General features: G+C 43.1%; 2 protein-coding genes across 3 annotated transcripts in view; both read left to right on the plus strand.

Annotated features, from left to right (window-relative positions):
- TULP3 (TUB like protein 3) overlaps positions 1 to 5915 on the plus strand; it is a 32335-nt gene extending 26420 nt beyond the window's left edge. The window contains exons 9-11 of the mRNA XM_041460637.1: positions 1036 to 1134; positions 3034 to 3205; positions 3748 to 5915. Coding sequence (XP_041316571.1) covers positions 1036 to 1134; positions 3034 to 3205; positions 3748 to 3881 — 405 coding nt within the window. The 3' untranslated portion in view covers positions 3882 to 5915. The remainder of the gene's footprint in view (positions 1 to 1035; positions 1135 to 3033; positions 3206 to 3747) is intronic.
- A 3744-nt stretch (positions 5916 to 9659) lies between these two features.
- Positions 9660 to 20262, plus strand: part of TEAD4 (TEA domain transcription factor 4) — a 51223-nt gene continuing 40620 nt past the window's right edge. Inside the window, exons 1-3 of one of the 2 annotated variants that reach the window (XM_041460611.1) lie at positions 9660 to 9684; positions 10037 to 10115; positions 18174 to 18228. The gene's annotated coding sequence lies outside the window, so the exon portion shown is untranslated. Of the gene's footprint in view, positions 9685 to 9806; positions 10116 to 18173; positions 18229 to 20262 lie in introns of those variants that run through there. The other variant, XM_041460610.1, reaches the window with a different exon arrangement.

Genomic DNA, 20262 nt, shown 5'->3' on the forward strand with positions numbered 1-20262 from the left:
TAGCTGGACACAGCAAGGTGTTAAAATGATCACAGACAGTTAATATAAAGTCAGCTTTTCAGAATTCTGAACTTTTATGTATAAGGAGTTTGTAAAGTTTAAATACGAAAATCAGTACCCTCATTTTTATACATGCCCCTAGATTTTTTGAAGTGACATAATAGAGGCTGCAGCTCCAAAGACCTTTGTCTGTGTCTGCAAAATGCGTTAATGTGTTAGGAGAAGCTGTATCACTTCTGTCAATCAATTCAGTACTTCCAAAAGATTCTGGCTTTTAATTGGTCTTTAAGAATTTTAAAGGTTATCATGGATATTGTTACAGAACACTTTAAATGGACCCTTGGATTTTGGCTGATACTGTTAAATGAATGGTTTGAGAGTACCAGGACTTTTTTCCTTTGCTTTTTGTACTCAATCCACTTGGAGCAGTCTCCTTCAGTACTCTGGAAAAATCTGCTTAAGATTGAAGCTTGGGATAGCTGCTGAATACTTCCCTTCCTGGGTTTGTCCTTAAACATTTGTGAAACAGTATGATTTGAGAGAAAATTGTTGGTGTGTTCTTAAACACAAATAACAGCACCTGAAGAAAAATGTCATTCACTGTTCAGAAATATTTTAGACTAACTGGTGATATACGGACAACATAGAGTCAAGTCAAAGATATTTTGCCTTCTGTCATGGTTAAGGCTTGTTCACTAGCAATATTTCAACACATTACTGCCTCAGGTGCAAAAAACATATGCCTGGAAATTGCACTTGTATAATTTTGTTGTAAATATTTTGGTAGGTAAGAAATGCACTCCAAATTAGTTAATACCATGCATATCTCCTAACAGTGTTTTCTAAATGAGAAGGGCGAGAAAGCACTTCCCAGTGATTAAACAAAGTTGCAAATATGTAACTGCTGCTACAGTTGTAGCCAGCAAAATTGTAGTGACTAGTAGAAATGGTGATACAAGTTCAGTTTTGCTGTCTTTCCTTCCCTGAGGTGAAGTATCTCATTTACTGAAAATAATAGTTTTCCTTGTCTTTCAGGAAACAAATATCTTAGGATTTAAGGGTCCCAGAAAAATGTCCGTGATCATTCCAGGAATGAACATGAATCATAAGCGAATTCCAATCCGTCCACGAAATGTGAGTTATGAAGTTTGGTCATGTTTCAGATTGAAGGAAGAGGTTAAAACTTCCCTGTAGAGGCCTGGGTGTGACTGACAATCAGGGCTTTTAGGAGCCAGGGCTTTAGCAAGTCTCCTGGAGAATAAATACAATTTTGCCTAAATGTGTTGATTAATTTGTTCTTGCCTTCTACCTAATCTGTAGCTTTCTGAATAGTATTTGTATCCTTATGGGTCCTTTGGTCAAGATAAATATGATTTACTTATCTCTGTCATTGCTGTGGCACCTGCAAGCCGCCCTCATGGTGGGACCCTGTTGTGCTGAGGGCTGGATGAACACTGGACATGCTTGCTTCTCCAGGAGCTCACATTCTTAGCCAGGATGTGGATTGTGACAGATAGGCAATAGACAGATAAGGTACTGCTGGTGTAATGGCAAGGGAATAAATTCCTTTTGATCATTTTTGATCAGAATGTTGTTAGCCTTTTTGTAGGAGTAGCAGAAAAGGAGGATTCTTGAAGGAGGGATGAGGAGAAGATGGATTTTTGTTGTGACTAGTGAGGATTTCTCATAGATATGAGAGACATTAGAGCTAAAAGCTTACAGAACAGTATCTGAAGGTATGTTAAGGTGTGTGATGAAAATTGTTAGGTTCCCTTAATGTGGGTTTTGTGTTTGGTGAGAGAAGACCAAAAGGCAGAAAGAAGAGGTACCAAATGAAAGGTGTGTTTACCTCAACGTTTTAAGCTAGAAAATGGTATCTGCAGCCATGTTCAGAGTAGATATGAGTAGGACAAGAACGTGTTTCCTGAGGTCAGAGAAAAAAAATCTTCAAGAATGGAAGTAGAGAGTCATGGGAGCCCAGAAAGGAGATTTAATTCTTGTGAATGGTCAGAAAAATTGTATCTGGAAGTGCTCATTTATTCATTGCCTTTCAGTTGGTGTTGCCGTCTCTCCAGTTAGTACAGTAATGGTTCCAAGGGCCTGCCTTTAATTTTCTCTCCTAAATCTAAATGCACTTAGTTGGTGCCAGTTCTCAGCGGTTTGTTTTGCATTTTAAAAAAGTAAATAAAGATAAAATCAAAAAGTAATTAAACTGAACAGGAAGTTTTGTTTAGGTTATCCTCAGAAATCTGCTATGGTATTTTATATACTACTGAAGCACATACTATAGCCATATCAGTCAGACCTCCACAACAGGTTGTTTCCTGAGCATTTTTTCTTATTAGTACCTTAAGCTTGGACACTTTTTTTTCAGAGTTTTAACATATATTATTTGTTGCAGAACTTTTAAAATTAAATCATATCTCATGTTTCACTACAACCTGAATCCCCTTGTAATTCATTGTTTGTCAAATTTAATATGCTGGTTTACTTCCTCTTTGTATTTTTTTGGTTTTATTTCTCTCTGGTTTTCATACTGGGCATCACTCGTTAGACCCAACAGGATGACCTTTAACCTTACATTTTCCTGCAGCCTTTGGAATTTCTACTGAAGCACCTCAGGGCCTGGCACTACACAGTTAATTGCAGATTATTTTCTTTTATTTCAAAGTTTACAGTGTTAGAAGTAGAAACTGGATGCAACAGGATCAGAGAAAGATTATGAGACTCAGAAGGGATTCATGCCAGCAGGATGGCAATTATCTGTGCACTCTGAATTGCTCCCTTTCCTGTACACACACTTCCTTCCCTGTCACTCTTTTTACTTTATTGAGTGAAAAGGAATGCTTGGACTGGAAATCTATGAAAGTATCTTCCTGGTACTTGCAGAAAGTATTCAGTAGGACTGAGTTTAAGTTATCAGTGTGTTTCATTAAACAGGGAACTAAGTGACAGAGTGCACACACAAGAGAGGTGGTACTCAGAGGCAGGGCCATTCCAAAGCTGATAAATATATTTCTTTCTTCTGAACAGGAGCACGAAGGTCTGCTGTCAAAATGGCAAAACAAAAATTTAGAGAACCTCATTGAATTGCACAACAAGGCTCCAGTCTGGAATGATGATACTCAGTCCTATGTTTTGAACTTCCATGGGAGGGTCACTCAGGCCTCAGTGAAGAACTTCCAGATTGTCCATGACAATGACCGTAAGAGTCTGGTGGAGAGTGTGTGGGACTTACTTAAACAGGGAGAACAAAATTTATTTAATGAGTGTTGGGAGGAATAGGACACCCTTCCTAGAAGAGGGAAACTGGCTAAAAGAAGCTAGTTTATTATTACTGGGGACTTCTGAGCTCTCAGGAAAATTATATAAGGCCTTTTTTCTGGGGTGGATGCAGACTCTGCTCTCCATAACTGCATCAAAAGAGGGGGCAAATGAAAGCTTCCTGAAATGAAAGAAAAGGTTTAATACAGCACCTTCAGGCTAGCAAAAGAATGGTTTGAGCTTTGGTTCTGAGAAGAAAAATAATCTCTAGAATAGCAAAGTCACTCTAGAGGACAGATTTCAAGGCCACTCTGGTGAGAAAGGACGGATACACCAACCCACATATATTTGGGACTGGCATATGTGAGGGTGGGTTTGTGGTTGGGTTTTGTTTTGCTTTTTTGTTGTTGTTGTTATTGTGGTTTATTTTTTTCTTTGGCTGCACTGTGAAATTGTTCATCTCTGAATGTCTTTTCTCCCCAGCTGACTACATCGTGATGCAGTTTGGTCGTGTAGCAGAAGATGTGTTCACTCTGGACTATAATTACCCTCTCTGTGCTCTTCAGGCCTTTGCTATTGGACTCTCCAGCTTTGACAGTAAATTAGTCTGTGAGTGAGGGACAACAGACATGAAACATGGAACTCAATCCCACCCCTACATCTTGTAAGAGTTGCAGGTGTAGCAATGAAGAGCATATTGGAAGGGAAATGGAGGATGGATTTCTGCATGCTTATTAGAAAACCAATTCCAGCCTTCAGAGCATTGTGGGAGTTGACAGCAGACTACTTTGGGAGCAGCCTCTGCATGGACTGTGGAAGACCAAGAAATCTAGGTGATGTTTCTGTCAATGGTGTTGATTCTGCTCTTAGAATCCTTGTTTACAGATGCTGCATGGGAGTGGGCTAAGCCCACTTATTGGAACTCCTTGCAGCTAGGATTAGAAAAATAATGGCTAAATGTTAATTTACCTTGAAGCTTCCAGAAAGCCTGGGAGATGATACTAATCAAGAGTTCCTAATCAGATGAACTCAGAAAAAAAAGAGAACAGCTGGAATTGGCTCTAATACAACACTTTTACTCTGTGGAGTGATTGTCTGCTAAGATTGATACTCCATTTCCCTTTCAGTATTCTAATTTCTCTCCATCCCTTGACAGTCTTTTTTACCAAATGAAGAACAATCAAATCTCAAACACTCCCTTTTCAGTGGCTGATACTATATTCATTGCTACTTCTGTTACTTCTAACCATGTGAAAAATGAGACTGAATAGATGATAGAATCTGGCTGAATTTGGCAGAAGATAGTATTGTAACAATATACAGTACCACTTCTGAAAAGCAGTGTTCTGATTGGTTGAATCTAGACTGTAAACTGATGAGAAATTTTTAAATTATGCCATTGTTCATGAAATTTGTTACATTTTAGGTACAAGTTTGTGACCAATTTTATTTTTTTTAATGTGAGTTTATCTCAAGGCATGACATAGTAAAGTAGATTTCGTATAAACAATTTTAACCTGCCTATAAGAAGGAGTTACCTCAAAAAGAGATTACAGGTATTTTCAAAGGCATCAGTAACTTTAATGTAATTGTACCACAAGGCTTTGCAATGTGTCCTTCCAATGTTCCATTTTTAATACTGGATGTACAGTATGGAGACTGTGTCACAGCATGGAACACTTGATTCATGTGGCCTTAACTCACCAGAGTGGATTGCAGCACGGTGTGGCCTGGAGGCCTCAGTGCACACATCTGTGTATTGAAGCACAGAACAATTACTGTCTTGCCTGCTTCTTGCCTATTACCTATATTCACAATGGTTTGGAGAAGTCTGTCCCTTTACTGAGACAAGAATTAGCTGTTCTCCAGCTTTGGATATTGTCCTTGTCAGCAGACTAACTCTGTTTCAAGCTGCAAAGAGCAGATATATTGCTTTTGGTCTCTGGAGTCTTTGCAGCAGTAGATATCACTTGTGCTTTCAAACTAACAAAACTTTGTGAAGACGTTTTCTGATATGGCCAGAAAGAATAATGATTGTAATCACAAAGTAAACGCTGTATGTAACTGTAAAATAATGAACTGAGGCTGAGAAGTCCAGCTCTTGTATCTTTCAGATGAGCATTTTTCAGTAGCTGCTGAGATATTTCCTTGAGATGATCTTATCAGAAAAGCAGTCTGTGAAGAGAACTTGAATGCTGATGGATCTGATTTGTGCCTTCCTGCTCATCAGGCTGAGGATGACACCTGACAGTGCTTTCCAACTGTGCTCTTCTAAAGTCTTGGGTGATGGTTCTGCATTCCCTCTGCCCTTCCAGGAAAGGAAGTTGGTTTGTGTACCTGTCTGATTATTCTTCTGACTAGGAATGTGTGAAAGAAACTGCCTTATGTTATTTTGGGGTGACCTGAAGGTAGGATGCTAATTTCTGATTCAAGATGATTTTCTGTGTGCCCAGAAAGCATCCTTTTACTTAATTAGCCTTGTCAGCAGTGACTCTTCAAGCTATTTCTTCAAATGATCATGTCACAGCCCCTCAGTCAAATTATGCAGACAGATGAACTGATTCAGTTGTCTTTATCAGATACTGTTTTACATTAATTGTATTTATAACTTTTATATCTAAATGAAAATAAACTAATTTATATATTGAAAAGTCTTTAATTCTAAATGACTGTTTTTATTTTGCTGTCACTTGTGGGTGTACTTTATTCCTTCTCTGTGACTTATTACCTCAGTTTCTTTCTATTTCTTGAATATCATCTGTCTTCTTACTCTTTTCCTTTGTAATTCTCAGTTCCCTTTCTTTGTGGTGTTGGATATTTTTCCCATACACTTGGAAATCTGGGAATAAATGTAAGGGTAGTGTCTCTAATACTTTTACCCCCTCCCTCCCCCAGTATTATCAAGTCCTACGCTGTAATTCCTGGTTTCTGTTTTGATTGTTTAAGCTAGTTCAATCTCTCTGTTCCAGGTTTCCAATGTTGTTCCCAGCATCCAGCTAGGGCATTTGAGATGGTACTTACTGCATTTTCCCACCTTCCATCTGAGCCCATTTAACTGTTGAAGCACATTAACATATGTTTCCTGAATCAGATACTGAAGTCAGACAAGGCTAGGAAGAACATCAAGTTGAAGTGATTATATTTTCCTATTTCCACTGAGAGATGAATGAACTTCAGTAGGAGGAGATATGATGGATCTGACAATCAAAAACTGGCACAGCTGTCAACATGCAAGCCCTATTCTTCAAGCACCTCTGTTTTTTTCCACTATTTCCATCTGAGCCAAATTAGTCTTAGAGGAGAGAGAAAATTTAAGTGGGAAACACGACTGGGCATTTCTTCTTAACACAGTAATATTAGTTGCATATGTGCGAATGTTACGTTCTAGAAATCCCAGAGAGATCTTAAAGAAGCATATTAAATTGTTAAATTGGAATCCTAAAGGCAAGCCTAGCAGATGGAAATGGCTCCTAGGCTGCTATAGGCTCTTGGGCTTACAAAAAAAGACAGTGAATGATTTCTTGTGCTTTTAGGGCTGAGTCTCACTCTCATTGAAGTATTGCTGCTGAATTTGGTGGCAGTAAGACAGGAGGTTTTGCTGCTGTTAGCATAATTATTATACCTATACTAATAATTAATTAGTGTGCCCCTCTGCTTGCTGGGATTAACAGCTCTGTAAATCTCTCAGGTGACATTGAGTTAGGTTTCCTGTTCCTGGTACAGAAGACAAGAAAAACCCTTCCCTGTGATTCACAAGTTGAGTTAAGAGTTTGTGCGTAGTCCTGTAAAACAGAGCTATGGACAGATTCCTTCTTTTGCAGAGTCAGGAATCTCATGTTTGTCACAGGATCAAACTGTTGTACCTAACTGCTGTTTGGAACTAGTTCAGAACTAAGAAAGTCCCTTAAGTAATCCTAGGGCCAAGAGATTTGGCCCAGCATACAGTTATGAAAAAGAGCAGAAAAGCAACACTGATGTGTAAGGGCTCCCTTACTAACAGGGAAAACAGCTGGCTCCCACTGTGAGGAACAACTCATGGCAACAACTGAAAGCCCTGCCAGGAAAGAAGGCAGAGATCCTGTACCAGTGTTAACTCTTGTGTCTTTTGAACTGTACACTTTATAGTTTCTGTTTTCTCATTGCATCCCTTAAGGTGTTCTATATTGATTATTATTTCCTCACTGGAAGCTGGAGGTCACTTCTGCTGTTCCACAATGGGAGAAAAATTCAGAAGCAAACTAACTTCACCAACATGCTTTAAGGTAAAGGCTCTGGTAACCATAACCTGCTCAATTTAAAGAATACATAAATGGGTGAATATATTCTAGAGGCTGAAATTTTTGATCATTTAATTTGATTCAATTAACATCTCCATACAAGGCAACTCATTGCACTGTCTGCAACAAAACAGCTGAAAATTTTGGTGAAAAATGATTTTTTTAAAGCCTATTTGAATTGAGCCCTTTATTTATCATAGGGAAAGTAATACTAATCTACTGTGGGGGGGAAAAAAGGGCTTTATTTTAAAAACTGCATAGGAAAATCATTCTGATAGAGTACAAATAGGGTTGGGGAATTAATCTGATAAGTTTGCCCAACTCTCTCAGCTTTCTGTTCTAAGCAGAATTGTTTAGTTCTGCATTACCTCCAGTAAAAAAACCCAAACAACCCACCACTAAAAAACCTGTATTCTCCTGAGTGAATTTCCATCTGCAACTGACTGAAGTCCTGCAAACAATCTGTGTGATGATTCACAGGAAGGAATAGGTTTCAATTCCTTCTCTTTGAGCTCTGTTGGTTTGGCAAGGAAATGGGAGCAAAACAATGTTAGTCACATAATTATGAGACCTGGCCTAGAATTCCCACTGATTATACGTGATGAGAAGTGAATTACCTTTCATATACATAGGGTTGTTTTTTTTTTTTTTTTTTAACACAGCTTAATAGAAAATATAATACAGCTTTTTAATTATGTCTTAATAGAAAGTGACTAAATTAATTAATTACAGGGCTTTATATAAAAAAAAACCAACAAAACACACACCCCCAAAATCATTTCACTGAATGTTGTGACATCATCTTATTTATACTGTATATACTCTTAATTTCTACAGTTGTATCAGAAAACCTTATTTTTATGAAATTGATGGGTTTTGCCATCTGGTTTCTGAGGCCTTAGGACACATTTAGGATCTGTTTCCAGGTTTCTGCAATTTTCACTGCAATTTGAAAGAGTTAGGAACTTATTTAGCTTTGGGTTCTTACAAAAAAACTCAGTTTTTCCGATATACTGAAGTTTTAAAGAAAGCCAACTATCTCATCACTCTTCACAGGTAGTTCCAGCCACCTGTGACAAAATCACCTGCCGGAGCCGTGGAAAAGTTTGGTTTGCTGCTGCAGCCGCATTCCCCGAGCTGCTGCTAGGACGTAGCTACATTTCCTAAACTTGCTGGTTTCCCACTGCTTTTGTTTTGGGGATGTGGCTTTTCATCCCTCGTGCGATTCTCAGTCCCAAATCAGCATTTTCTAGCGCAGCACGCCGGCATTCCTGTATGAACAGGTAGGAAAGGAGCAGCTCCGACGTGAGACTGAGAAAAGCCACGGGGAGACACCGCTTTGCGGGTGGCTGGGCGAGTACTTGGCTGGGCTGCCGTGTCGGGCTGGGGCTGCTTGTTTCGCAGTGGCTCCGCGGTGCTGCCCTGGGAATCACGGCCGGGCTCTGCCCTGGGAATCACGGCCGGGCTCTGCCCGGGAATCACGGCCGCCGGGCCGCGCCTGGCGCGCAGGGGGGAGCCCGGGAGCCGCGTCCCTGCCCGGGCGGCGCGGGGGGTGTCCCCACACGGGCGCTTGGCCCATCGCCTCAGGGAAAGCACCAGGCAAGCGGCGGCGTTCCCGGGGATCCGAGGCCGGTCCGTCCGGGCCGCGCACTCCGAGTTCTCCCGCGCCGGGCGCCGTGCCGGCTCTCGATTCCTGGAGGCGGCGGCGTCCCGCCCGCTCCCGAGCCGCCCCCTTCCCCCGCTCCCGGCCGCCCGCCTGGAGTTTCCTTCCCCCGCCCCCGCGGGCCCCTCTTCCGGCCATTGCCCGCGTTCCCTCCGCCCCGGTCACATTCGGCCCCCGGCCGGGGAGCGCCCGGCCCCGCTGGGTTTTGTTCCCAACTCCGCCTCGGCCCTTCTCCCGCTGCCCCCCCCCCCCCCCCGCCAGTCCCCTCCCAGCCCCGTCCCAGCCCCTGCCTTAGCCGGCAGTCCCTCCCTCCCTCGGCCGCCTTCATTTCATACCAACTCTCATTCCTCGCATTCCTCACTTCCTCCTTTCAAACTCCAGGGGAAATAAAAACCCTCCCTTTTCCTCCCAAACTCCTGCCCGGCCGCCCCCCCCCCCCCCCCCCCCCGCAGGAACCGCCGGCCGCGCCGCGCTCCTCAGGTGAGTGTGCGCTTTGTGCCTCCGCTCCCGCCGGCCCGGCTGCCCCCCCGCTCCCATTCCATCCCATTCCATCCCGTCCCATCCCCTCCCGGCCACCCGCCCGGCCCGGCATTGTTCGCCTCTCCCCGCCGCCGCGGGACCGGCAAGGGGGAGCCCCGCGGGCCCACCCCGAGCCGCTCCTCGCCAACTTTTTTTCTCTGCGACTTGGCGGCGGCGACGATGCCGAGCGGGAGGCTGAGCCGCCCGCTCCCCCGTCCCAGCCCCCGCTCCCACCCCTGCGGGCTCGGAGGTGGGGATCGGGCGGGAGCGAGGGGCAGGCGCGCAGTAACAGCGCTCGGTGCTCTCTTGGCAGAAAGTCCTGGAGCTGAAGGAGGATTTGAAGCCGGTCCCCGCTGCCCCTGCGGAACAGCAGCCGCTCTTGCCTCGCTCAGGTCGGGACACGCTGCTCCGCGATGGCTTTGGCGCGGGTGCCGCGGGAGACGGGCTGGAAGGGAGGGTGCGGAGCCGCTCGTGTGCGACAGGCGAGGCACAGGCGTACAAAGGAAGCGATGGGAACATCCTCAATGGAGCCTCCGGCGGCTTCCCCCGCCGGGAAGGGGCTGCCGGCGCTGCCACTTCGGGAACTCGGTCGCTGAAAACTGCAGCGCTAATGGGGAGGGGGAAAAAAAAAAAAAAAAAAGCGGTTTCTGTATGGTTCGTTAGAAAAGTGCTTGGCGGGAGTGAAAGGAGGAGCAGTAGTGAATTATAATTTAAATTATGGAAGGTTATTTTTGGGAGAAAACAGAAAAAAAATTATAAGGAAGCCTATCTGTGAGAGGGTACGTAGGTTGTTGTAGGGCATTTACCGAAAGATGAGGGGATGTTTTCCCAGTTCAGTTATTCTGAAGTTAAGAGTTGAGTTTTGGTGGCATGCCACAGGAAAGGATTAAAGAAACCCCAAACAAACCGAGCGCACACAAAAAAGCCAAACAAAAAGCTTTCCGGAGTAATCTTTTATCTTATGCAGATAATTCCGTTTAAACCATTTCTTGCATGGGATGCTAAAGATGAGGCTTTTTTTTCAGAAGGGGGAAGAAGTGTAACTCTACATGTTTTAAAGACTTTTGTAAAGTGTTTTACAGTGAATGATCACATATGTTAAATAAAAACCCAAACAAAAACAAACAAAAACTCAGAACTAACCACAACTAATTACCAACTTTGTTTTTGTTTAACCTGGAGTTACACTCATGTTACTTTCTAACCTTAAGAGTTGGGTTATGCGATTCCTCTACGAATAAGCAATGCCAAATAATTTTCAAGTGCTGAACAGCAGGAAGGGAGATTTAGGGATCGGATTTATTTTTCTCTTTTCCTGTTACTGGGGACAGGTCGGCTTTGCCAGGACCTGAAGGCAGGGTCTGTGTGCAGAGTGAGCCGAGCATTGGTTCACCTGTCTGTCCATCTGTCGGGGTGGATGTGAGAGGTTTTATTGTTCTCCCGCAGAAGGAAGTGGGCAGCAGGACAGGGCAGAGAGTGACGGGGAGGAGCAGAGCAAGGGGGAAAGCACAGTGGGTACGCAGCAAGGGCTGGGCTGATGCTGCTGTACACTCACCTGTGCACTTAAAGCCTTTTGGTTTCGATAGCTTGTTCTCATGACAGAGAAGAGCCTGGGATCGTCCTGTAGTCAGTACAGAGAGACTTATTTTTTAGGGGCTGCTGGTTGCTGAGGGACTCTGGTTTTCTCTGGAATTCAGGCTGGCAGAGTGAAGGGCAGCCAGTCACCTTTTCAGGGTTTTTTTGCAGTGGGTGCAGTCATCTTTTCAGGTTTTCCTAAATCCCAGTGGGAATGGCTCCCTCAAACTTAAGCATGCAACAATCAATCTCTAAACTGGGCTATCAGCTCATTGTTTGTGTCCTCTTGGAGGTGATCCTGGAAGCAAATAAATGTGTGTGAGAATGGTTACCAGGAATTTCTCCACTGTCTTGGATTCTGACTCTATTTTGGATTTTTAAATTAATGCTACCGATGGTTTTGAGGTATTTTAGTCTGTTATTGTGATAAGCATTTCAGTGTTGCTATATTGAAGAACCTCTGTGGGAAAATGGTATGAAAATAGCTCTGCCAAGCTTTAAAGAGGGCTCCATGGCACCTTATCTTGTCTGTGGCTTACATAAAATCACAGTTGCTGTTGGTTTTTTTACTCAGGTACTAGTTTCACAGAATTCAAGCAGAGTAAGTAGAGTTTTGAGAGAGTTACTGAAAAGTAGTTTCTGAGAGTTACTGGAAAGTAGTTTCCAAGAGTTACAGCTTTCATCTCTGTTTGCATGCTCATTCACAGCTTTCCTTCCTTGGTATTACATGTCCTTTTCTGTATCTTTCAGCTCTTGGTTCCATCCCACTGTAAGCCAAGGGGTGCGTCCACAAAGGGTTCAGCTGCTGGCATTGCTGTGGATATGTCCCCAGAGCCTCAAAGTGCCCATTTCCTTACTTGTCACATCTCTGTGCTTTGTCACTGGCAGGGGCATTGGCACTGCCGTTCACTGCCCCGGGACTGATCCAGAGGAAAAGTAACACTCTTAGCCAGTTTTATCAGTTTTAGCAAATTGGTTTCCAGCCACATCTGTTCGTTCTCCAGTCAAGTTAATCATATGGTCATGTGCTGGTGTCTGGAGCAGGGGGTGCAGTCACTCGAGGTGAAGGGTGGGAGAAGAATGGGGACATTTTCTTTACAATATTTCCATTTTTCCCCACCTTAAGTAGTTCCTTGGACCATATTTACAGTAGCTCCTGTTATAGCAAAACAATTTTCTGTTTTATCTGATCACGACTGTATCTTAAAAATGTAAAACTTAGTATTACCTTTTTAAAAAAAATCTATTATACTTTCCCGATAGCTCATGTTTGTCTTTTGTTCATTTGTTAGGTTTGGGGTTTGGTTTGGTTCTTCCCTCCCACTCCCCCGTGGCATGTAAAAGTTTTCTGGGGCAAGCTTTTCATCACCTAATGTACATCAGAAAAATTTTCTTACTCTACTGCAGCAGTTTTTGCCTTAGTGTGTATTTCTCTGAAATGATTGGTTATTATTTCTCTCTGCATTTGCATCTTCTAAGTTCTTACAAGCTACTAATGAGGGTATAATAGTATTTTTCAATTGTCTAGGTCTATTTATTGGAGGTTTTTTATACTCTTGACTTTCTTCAGTTTATCTGTGTTTCTTTGTCAGAATGAGATCCAATATTCCACGAGTTGGAGTGATTAATCTCTCTTCCTTGCCTGCAGTGATATCTGAGCCCGGGCAGATTAAAGTCACATCGGTCATTTTGCAGAAGCATTTGCTTTGCAGACAACTCTCTCATTTGTTCGGCATTCTCACTCTTGCCTACTTCTGTCAGGGCTTTTTCTTTGATTTTATCTCTGGGTTTTCTTTGCATTACTTTTCCCACATAGTCCTATTTGTCTCCCTTGCTTCTTTTTTTCTCTCTTGTTTTCTTTTTTACACTAACACCCTTTGAATTGTTTCTACCCACTGGTGCTTGTAAACTTCATTCTGTATCACCGGCAAGTTCCATTAACATTACTTTGAGTCAATCTTAGATCTTCAGGATGTCAAAGACAACTGGGCTAGCAAAGATCCCTGCAGCAACCCAGCGGATGCCCTCTCTATCTGTTGGTTCTGTTTGCGCCTCATATATCACATATATCATTATGCATAGTTTTGAAGCCATTAGTCAATTTTTTAATAATATGATCAGTGCTCTCCAAGGCCAATCTGAAGTAATTTTTAGCTGTGATTTCCGTAGAGAGTAGCAAATGCTATTTTAAATCTAAACTTATTTCGTTGGTCACTGTGTTCTTTTCATTTTTTACCTTCACAGCATTTCTATCTTCCTTTGAGGAGCAATCAAGTTTATTAGGATTTACAGTAACGGATGTTCATCTCTTTGCAACTTCTGCCAACAACCATGCTAAATAAATGCCCGTCATGTTCCTTTGTAGAGCCTTGTAAAAAAGCCATGAGTTGGCATGCATGGGGCTCATTACAAGATCTGAGACTAGATTATTAGAAAGAGTTTTTTTAGGGGTAGGCAGTGGTGTTTTGAGTACTTGGGGTTTTTTGGGAATGGGGGAAGGGTTTGGTAGGTTTTTGGTTTTATTGTTCCTGCCCCTTGGGTCCTCCTTTTTCTGGAGATGATGCAGTCACTCCCCTTTGTTTTTAACACCATATGAATTAGACGTTTTCCTGCTAGGGAGGGGCAGGTTTTCCAGTTCCTGGTGCTACTGGCTGAGTCACTGGCTCTGTTTTTCTGTTCTCTTGTAGGTTTATAATTACCTTGTTCTTACCTTCGTTAGAATGTGATTGCCAAAGGCTAGGTGTTTTACCCTCCTGTAGTTCTGAGACATGAGTGCCAGTGGCTTTCAGAGCCTGGTGCAAGCCTTTGGAACATCTGCTTTGCTATTGCCAAGGAGAAAACAAATCAGGATAGCCCTCAAAGTGCCTCCCTTCCAACAGTATGGTAACCATTAATGACAGATGTCCAGGCAAAGTGTAATCTCTTGTAACCTGCACTGCTTGAATTGAGGAGGGAATGTCAAGAGAACGTGGAGCAGGTGTATACTGAAATGGAAAGGGAGGATTTATTAATGTGTCCTAAGTTCATTTCACCTGATCATACATCTCTGTAAGCTCATTGAAATAAAGCTCATTTGTACCAGACTAGCAGGACTTAGGCAGGTCTTTTTGTTTGAAAATCTTGTCAGCTTAGGGGGAAAAAAAAGATGTAAAAGAGAGGTTTGTGTAAGAAGATGATATCCAAGCACACTCTCTGCTCTTTGAATTAGCTTTATGAAAATAAAATAATAAAATTATATTTATTTCGCTGCCTCTACTTGTTTGTGAAGGATCTATGTGATCAAAAGAAAATAACTGCAGGTAGAACATGTAAATCTCTGCTTCTATCCATCCAGTATGTGAACTGAAAAATAGAGTAGCAGCATCTTTTTCCACTGCTTTTGGTCACAGGTTTTATTTGTAAGAACATGCTTTAAAAACTGGAGCAGAGTCTGTGGTTGGCTGTGTCCCTTTAAGAATCCAGTTTTGCTTGGCTAGCTGCCCTTGCTCTCCTGTAGATTAATCCAGCAGAAGGTATATAACCTGTTGACCTTCCTGGCAAGAAGGGTCTGGAAGGGCAAAGAGGTAAATCAGAAGGTTCATACTTTCCTGTAATATCTGGGGGCAACTTTGTTTTTCAGTTTTTGACATTTCTTTCTTTTTTTTTTTTTTTTTTTTTTTTTTTTTTTTTTTTTTTTTTTTTTTTTTTTTTTTTTTTTTTTTTTTAACTGATTCCTGCTTGAGAGTTGGGGGTTATAATTACAGATTCTCATGATTTTCATTTGCTTCCTGTGAAATCACTCTGTGTTCAGCAGGTTGGAGATGATGGCATGTTTATGCCACGTTTAGAGAGAAGAAAGAGTTCTGAACTCAAAATTACACTGGTCTGAGTTGAGGGTGGCTTTACTGTCGCTTGTATCAAACGGGTAGGAGCACTGGAATCTGGCAGAAATGTCTGGTGTGTGTTTGCTAGGAAATTTCACACTGTTTTTTGGAAATGCTGCCTTTCTGCAGTGTCAGCCTTTAGAACTGAATGTGTAAGCAGTGAATGTTGATCTGCTGCAGGGTGCAGATGGAGTGTGTACCCCAAAACTGAGCTGGTGTCTGGATACCCCAGCAGAGTGCAGCTGGGTTGGTAGCCATGGTAGGCTTTGTTCATTTGATGCGGGTGTTTCATCGTGGCTGTTCTTTGCTTAGGCATTGCCTTATGAAAGCCCCTTTAAACTCATGCCTGACTACTGTAAAATCAAAGCACACGTGTAATTGGTTGACTGAAGGAGGGAAACTCAAAAGAGCACTGAGCATTAGTCCCACTTTATATACCTGTTCTGCCTGTTAGTGATTTGCATTTGTCTTGAGCCTTTAGTAGAGGGCTTAGTCCTGACCAGACAGGTCATGCCCACAACACAGACCACCTGCAAGCACCACAGAAAGGGGAAATTTGACTGCATTCATGGGTTGTGTGATCACTGTCTGTCTATTCTCTTGGAAGTCTCGTAGCCCAGGTTCAGCTATTTCTTTTCTTGGAGACTGACTGTGGTTTTGGAGCTAAACATTTTCACTGCATTGGGTGAGATTAGCAAACATCTGTCTCTTGTCTGAGCTCATGTTCAGTTCTGCCATTAGTGTCATGGGAAGCTAGGTGTGTCACAGTTCCTTTGCTGGAACATCTATCTTTGAGTCCTGGACAAGAGATTGAAAGATGCCCTGAGCAGGAGGCAGGATTAGGAAATAAGAATTTGATTTTGATATCATAAAGTGGGCATTGTGAGTCTCAGCTTAGTGTTACTTGTCAGCAAACCCTTAAAAGATGCTTATTTCCAGACATGAGCCCCTCTGAAGTTACCACTTGCGATTGCAGATCACTTTTAAAATTAACCTTTTCTTGCCTTGAATGATTGTCTAGATTTTAACCTTATTCTGATTTTTCCATTGGGTGGTTCACTTACATCTTCATCCTCTATTTTTTTCCATAGGTAAAATGAGGGCTTTTGAGCCTATTGGTGAGATTTTCTGGACAACTGAGTTTTGGCGAGTTTAGGAGCAAGGTTTTTTTAGATTGCTATTGAAGGTTCCCTATCCTTTTATAATTAAGTGAATAATACTCTTTGGGAAGATGCTCAGCTTGATTTATTTATTTGTCTCTGGCTTGGTTTGGTCATTATCAAGTAATTTTAGTCAGTCAGTATCTACACTTGTCTGTACCTAAAGGGACAGTTACAATTTTCCTGTGTGAGCTGACACTACCAATGCTTCTGTGAAGGGATGTGATTATCTGACTCCCTCCTGGTTCCTTGCTTTCTGACCAGCTCCAGGGAGAATGACTCCTGGTGGCTGCTGCTGCTAGCACCAGGGTGACTGACCATTTTCACCCTGCCACAACCTTCATCTGTTTGGGAAGCTGTGAAACACATGCCACATGTCTTGGAAAGTCAGGGAGAATGGGGAGCTCTGGGAACAGTTCCCACATGGGAGATAACAGTGACTCCCCAGGAATTCCACTGTTCCTTTGAGAGCTGGGGCCAGCCCAGTGCGTGGCTCAGTCCCAGCACAACCTGGCAGTGTCAATCTCTGCTGCCCTTGCTGGCTCGTTTTTCTCTCCCAGCTGAGACATAAATCACCCAGTAGTCATTCTGTCAGTCCCGGGCTGGTGGCCTTGTGATGTGGCCTGGAGCTGGGCAGGAGCTGCCCATTGCTCAGGATGGATCTCCAAGCTGGCCAGACTAGAGGGATCAGTGCTGGCCTTGGGGTTTTGTTGTTGGGTTGTGGGCTTTTTTGCTCCCCTCCTTAGGGCAGCAAGGCTCTGTGCTGTGTTTCCTTTATCTCGAATGTAACTGACTGGATGGTGTGCAAGGCCACACACAGCCTTATCTCATCACATCCTGTTTGACTGCATTATCCAGGGCTGCACTGATGGCAGCTCCCCTCCCTCCTTGCTTTGATTTATATCACTCTGCTGGACACTACATCCTCTCTCTGTTTCTGCCAGAGCTAGCTGCTGCAATAATTTAAGAGTTGTTTTGCTTTGCTCGGGAAGTCAGGTGCCTTTTGAACAGCAGCTGCTGCAGGCACTTTCGGTGCAGCAAACAAACCGAGCTCGATTTTGTGTTAGGCAGTGTGACAAGCGTTCAGCTGGAACCCAGCCTCCTGTTGGATATGATCTGAGGCGAGCAGTGCTTGTTCCTTTGTAAACCAGTCTTACTCAGTGTTGAGACAGAGACAAAAATCTCAGCGTGCAGCCTGTGGCTGTAATGAGTGTATTACCTCGCCCAATACAGAGAGGTGAATCTCAGTTCTTTCCTCCTTTCCTGGCACTGCTGCTTGCTAAGAGCTTTTAGTCCTCTACAGCCAGTAACACTTACCTTAACTGGTTTTATTCATGGGATTATGCAGCATTACTCTGCTGTCCTGGGTGGATAGGGCTATTCACAGGGAATAGCCAGCGTTACTCAGGATTGCAGGAGGCCTGAGGCAAAAAGCGAGATGACAGCCAGGCTGAGCCCCTGGCCAAGCTGTTATGGAGAGTCTGAGTGAAGCCCTCTCAAGATGAGCTGCACCCACCCATCTCCACTGTCTCCAGGCTGTTTAATGATGGGAGTGCAGCTCCTAAGGAAGAACTGGTTGCTGTCTGGTGCTGCAAAAGTGCTCTTACCTTCCTAGGAACAGTGCAGTGCCAGTTGTCTTGCTTCAGTTGCATCTTAATTTTTTTCTGTAGAGACCCTGTGAACATATCCATGATTTTTGTCCTCTTTTGTCTGTGAGCCTTCACCAACCTTATTTATCGTTAAATACTTGCTTTCCCCATCTTTTCCCTTTCCAGTATGTTTTTCCTGCAGTCCTTGAGTTACACCTCTGGGAGCTACTCATCTACTGATTGCACTAATTTTTCTCTTTCAGAGGAACTAAGCTATTCTTGTAGTGTCCCATAGAATTTCCCAGTCTTCTTCCTCTGGTAAGTTTGACTGCTGTCTTCCATCTAGTACCTTGAGTAATAGGTTTCTTAGTATTTCGGACTGTTGCTTCCCTAAACCCAAATCTCCTTGTGTCACTGCATTGTATAAGTTCATTTGCTAGGTGTTCTAGACGGGAGGAAGTGGCTGGTTGCTCCTGTTTCCAGGTTTTCTTATTGTTTTACATATATATATATAATAAACTTTATAGCTTGAGCAGCATCCATCTGTTATGGCTGAACTGGCTCTTTTTTTTTTTTTTTTTTTTGTAAAATTTCTGACTGCTGATCAGATATGAAAATGTTGTGGTTCGAATCCTCTATGGCAGGAGTATTTGTCTCATGTTACACCAAGGTGGCGAATACGGGAATTGTTTGGCTTTGTTTGCATTTCAATGACACCAAGGAGTACCTGTAAGGTGAAGCAATCCCTGGCGGCACTGCCCGCAGTTCCAGGGGATGAGGCCGAGGGTGCAGGGATGTTCTGGGTGAAGCCCAGCGGCTTTCCAGCTCCGGAGCAGGAGTGGAAGCGCCTGTCGGACCGCGCACGGCTGTGCTGGCAAGTGCCCCTGCCTGGGAGGGGTGAGTCCATGGGGACCTCTCTGTGTGCTCCATTCCAGCAGGGAAAGGGGGTGGCCGTGGAGTGGGGGGAGTCTCTTGGACAGAGCAGCTCTAAGAAAACTGAACAACTGGAGGCAGCTGGCTGCAATTTTTCAGATCCTCAGGAAAGTATGATTTTGTGTTGAGCAGCTGCCGCAAACACTTAAGAGGGAGCTGTTACTAACAGTAATGACTGAGGGATTAATATTAGAAAGCAGATGTGTCAGACTGTGGAGTCTGTTTAAAGATGTGCTCCCTGTCAATAAGACCTTGCTGAAGGGCTCTTGGCAGCTGTCTAGCCCTGCAGGATCTCTGAATCTCAATGAGATACCATGTGTGAAAGGAAAGAGAGCTAGTGTTGAAATTATCAGAATTGGAACACTTCAACCAAAGCTGCTGGAGCTGAAAGATTTTTGTGTTTTCTCCGTGGTTTTGCTTTGTGAGCGACTCATTAAGAAATGAGCGTGGCTGAAAGAAAAACAGGGAGCAAGAGTAAGAAACAGTATTTGGACAGAGGGAAACATTAGGAAGGAAGATAAGAGATACTGTGGTGAGGAGGTGGATGTGCTCTGAGGGGCCTTGTGTCTTTGAACCTGAGGGAGAACCCATGTCTGGACCCTACAAAGAAAGATAGTTAATCATCTCTGGGTAAAATAAGAGTGAGATCCGGATAAAGAAAACTGTAAAGTACAATCGCAGAAGTACCAAAGGCAAGGAGTGGGGCACAAGTTCAGGCTGAGGGAGTCTCAAGAGAACAAACACCAAGCCATGTGACCTCTGGCAAAACTTGGTATTATGAATAGGGGACAGCATCCTCTGACTACTCTGTTCCTAAGAACTCTGCCTGGTGAGGGAATTCAGATGGGAAAGGAATTGTCTGAGCATGTCTGGGATGTCTGCTTAGTGCTTTCAGAATCAAATTCCCTCCACATCAGAAGAAAGCTTTGTGATTACAAACTCTTGCACAGGCAGAACTTAAAAAAAATCAACAAGTACTAAAATATTTAGTAATATTAGAATATTTAATAATACAAATCACCATTAAAGTTACCAGGCTGTATGCATGCAGTTGCTGTTGAATGGAAGACAGAGGCAAACGGAAAGTAGATGCTAACTGAAAGATTTGTATTTTGTTAAACAAATGTAATGAAAATTATTGAAACTTTTCTTGTAAATAAGACATTCAACATTCTCATGCTTCTGAAAAATCCTCTGCTTTTTACCTGATTGCTCATTCAGTTTTCCAATTTGCCATCCTAATAAAGTCATCTAGCCCAGGGTTTAACCCCCAGCTTCTCTTTAGTTTGCTTTGCTTAGTTTAATGAGTGGTCATCTTGCCACAGAGTTCAGATCAACAGTGCAGGAAACAGAAGACTTGAAAGTGTTGAGCCAAAGCAGAGACCAGCAGATCAGATAGCACTCAACCAGGACTCCCTG

Source organism: Pyrgilauda ruficollis, unplaced genomic scaffold, assembly GCF_017590135.1.
Source record: "Pyrgilauda ruficollis isolate IOZ18807 unplaced genomic scaffold, ASM1759013v1 scaffold146, whole genome shotgun sequence".
In the NCBI taxonomy this organism is placed as follows: Eukaryota; Metazoa; Chordata; class Aves; order Passeriformes; family Passeridae; genus Pyrgilauda; species Pyrgilauda ruficollis.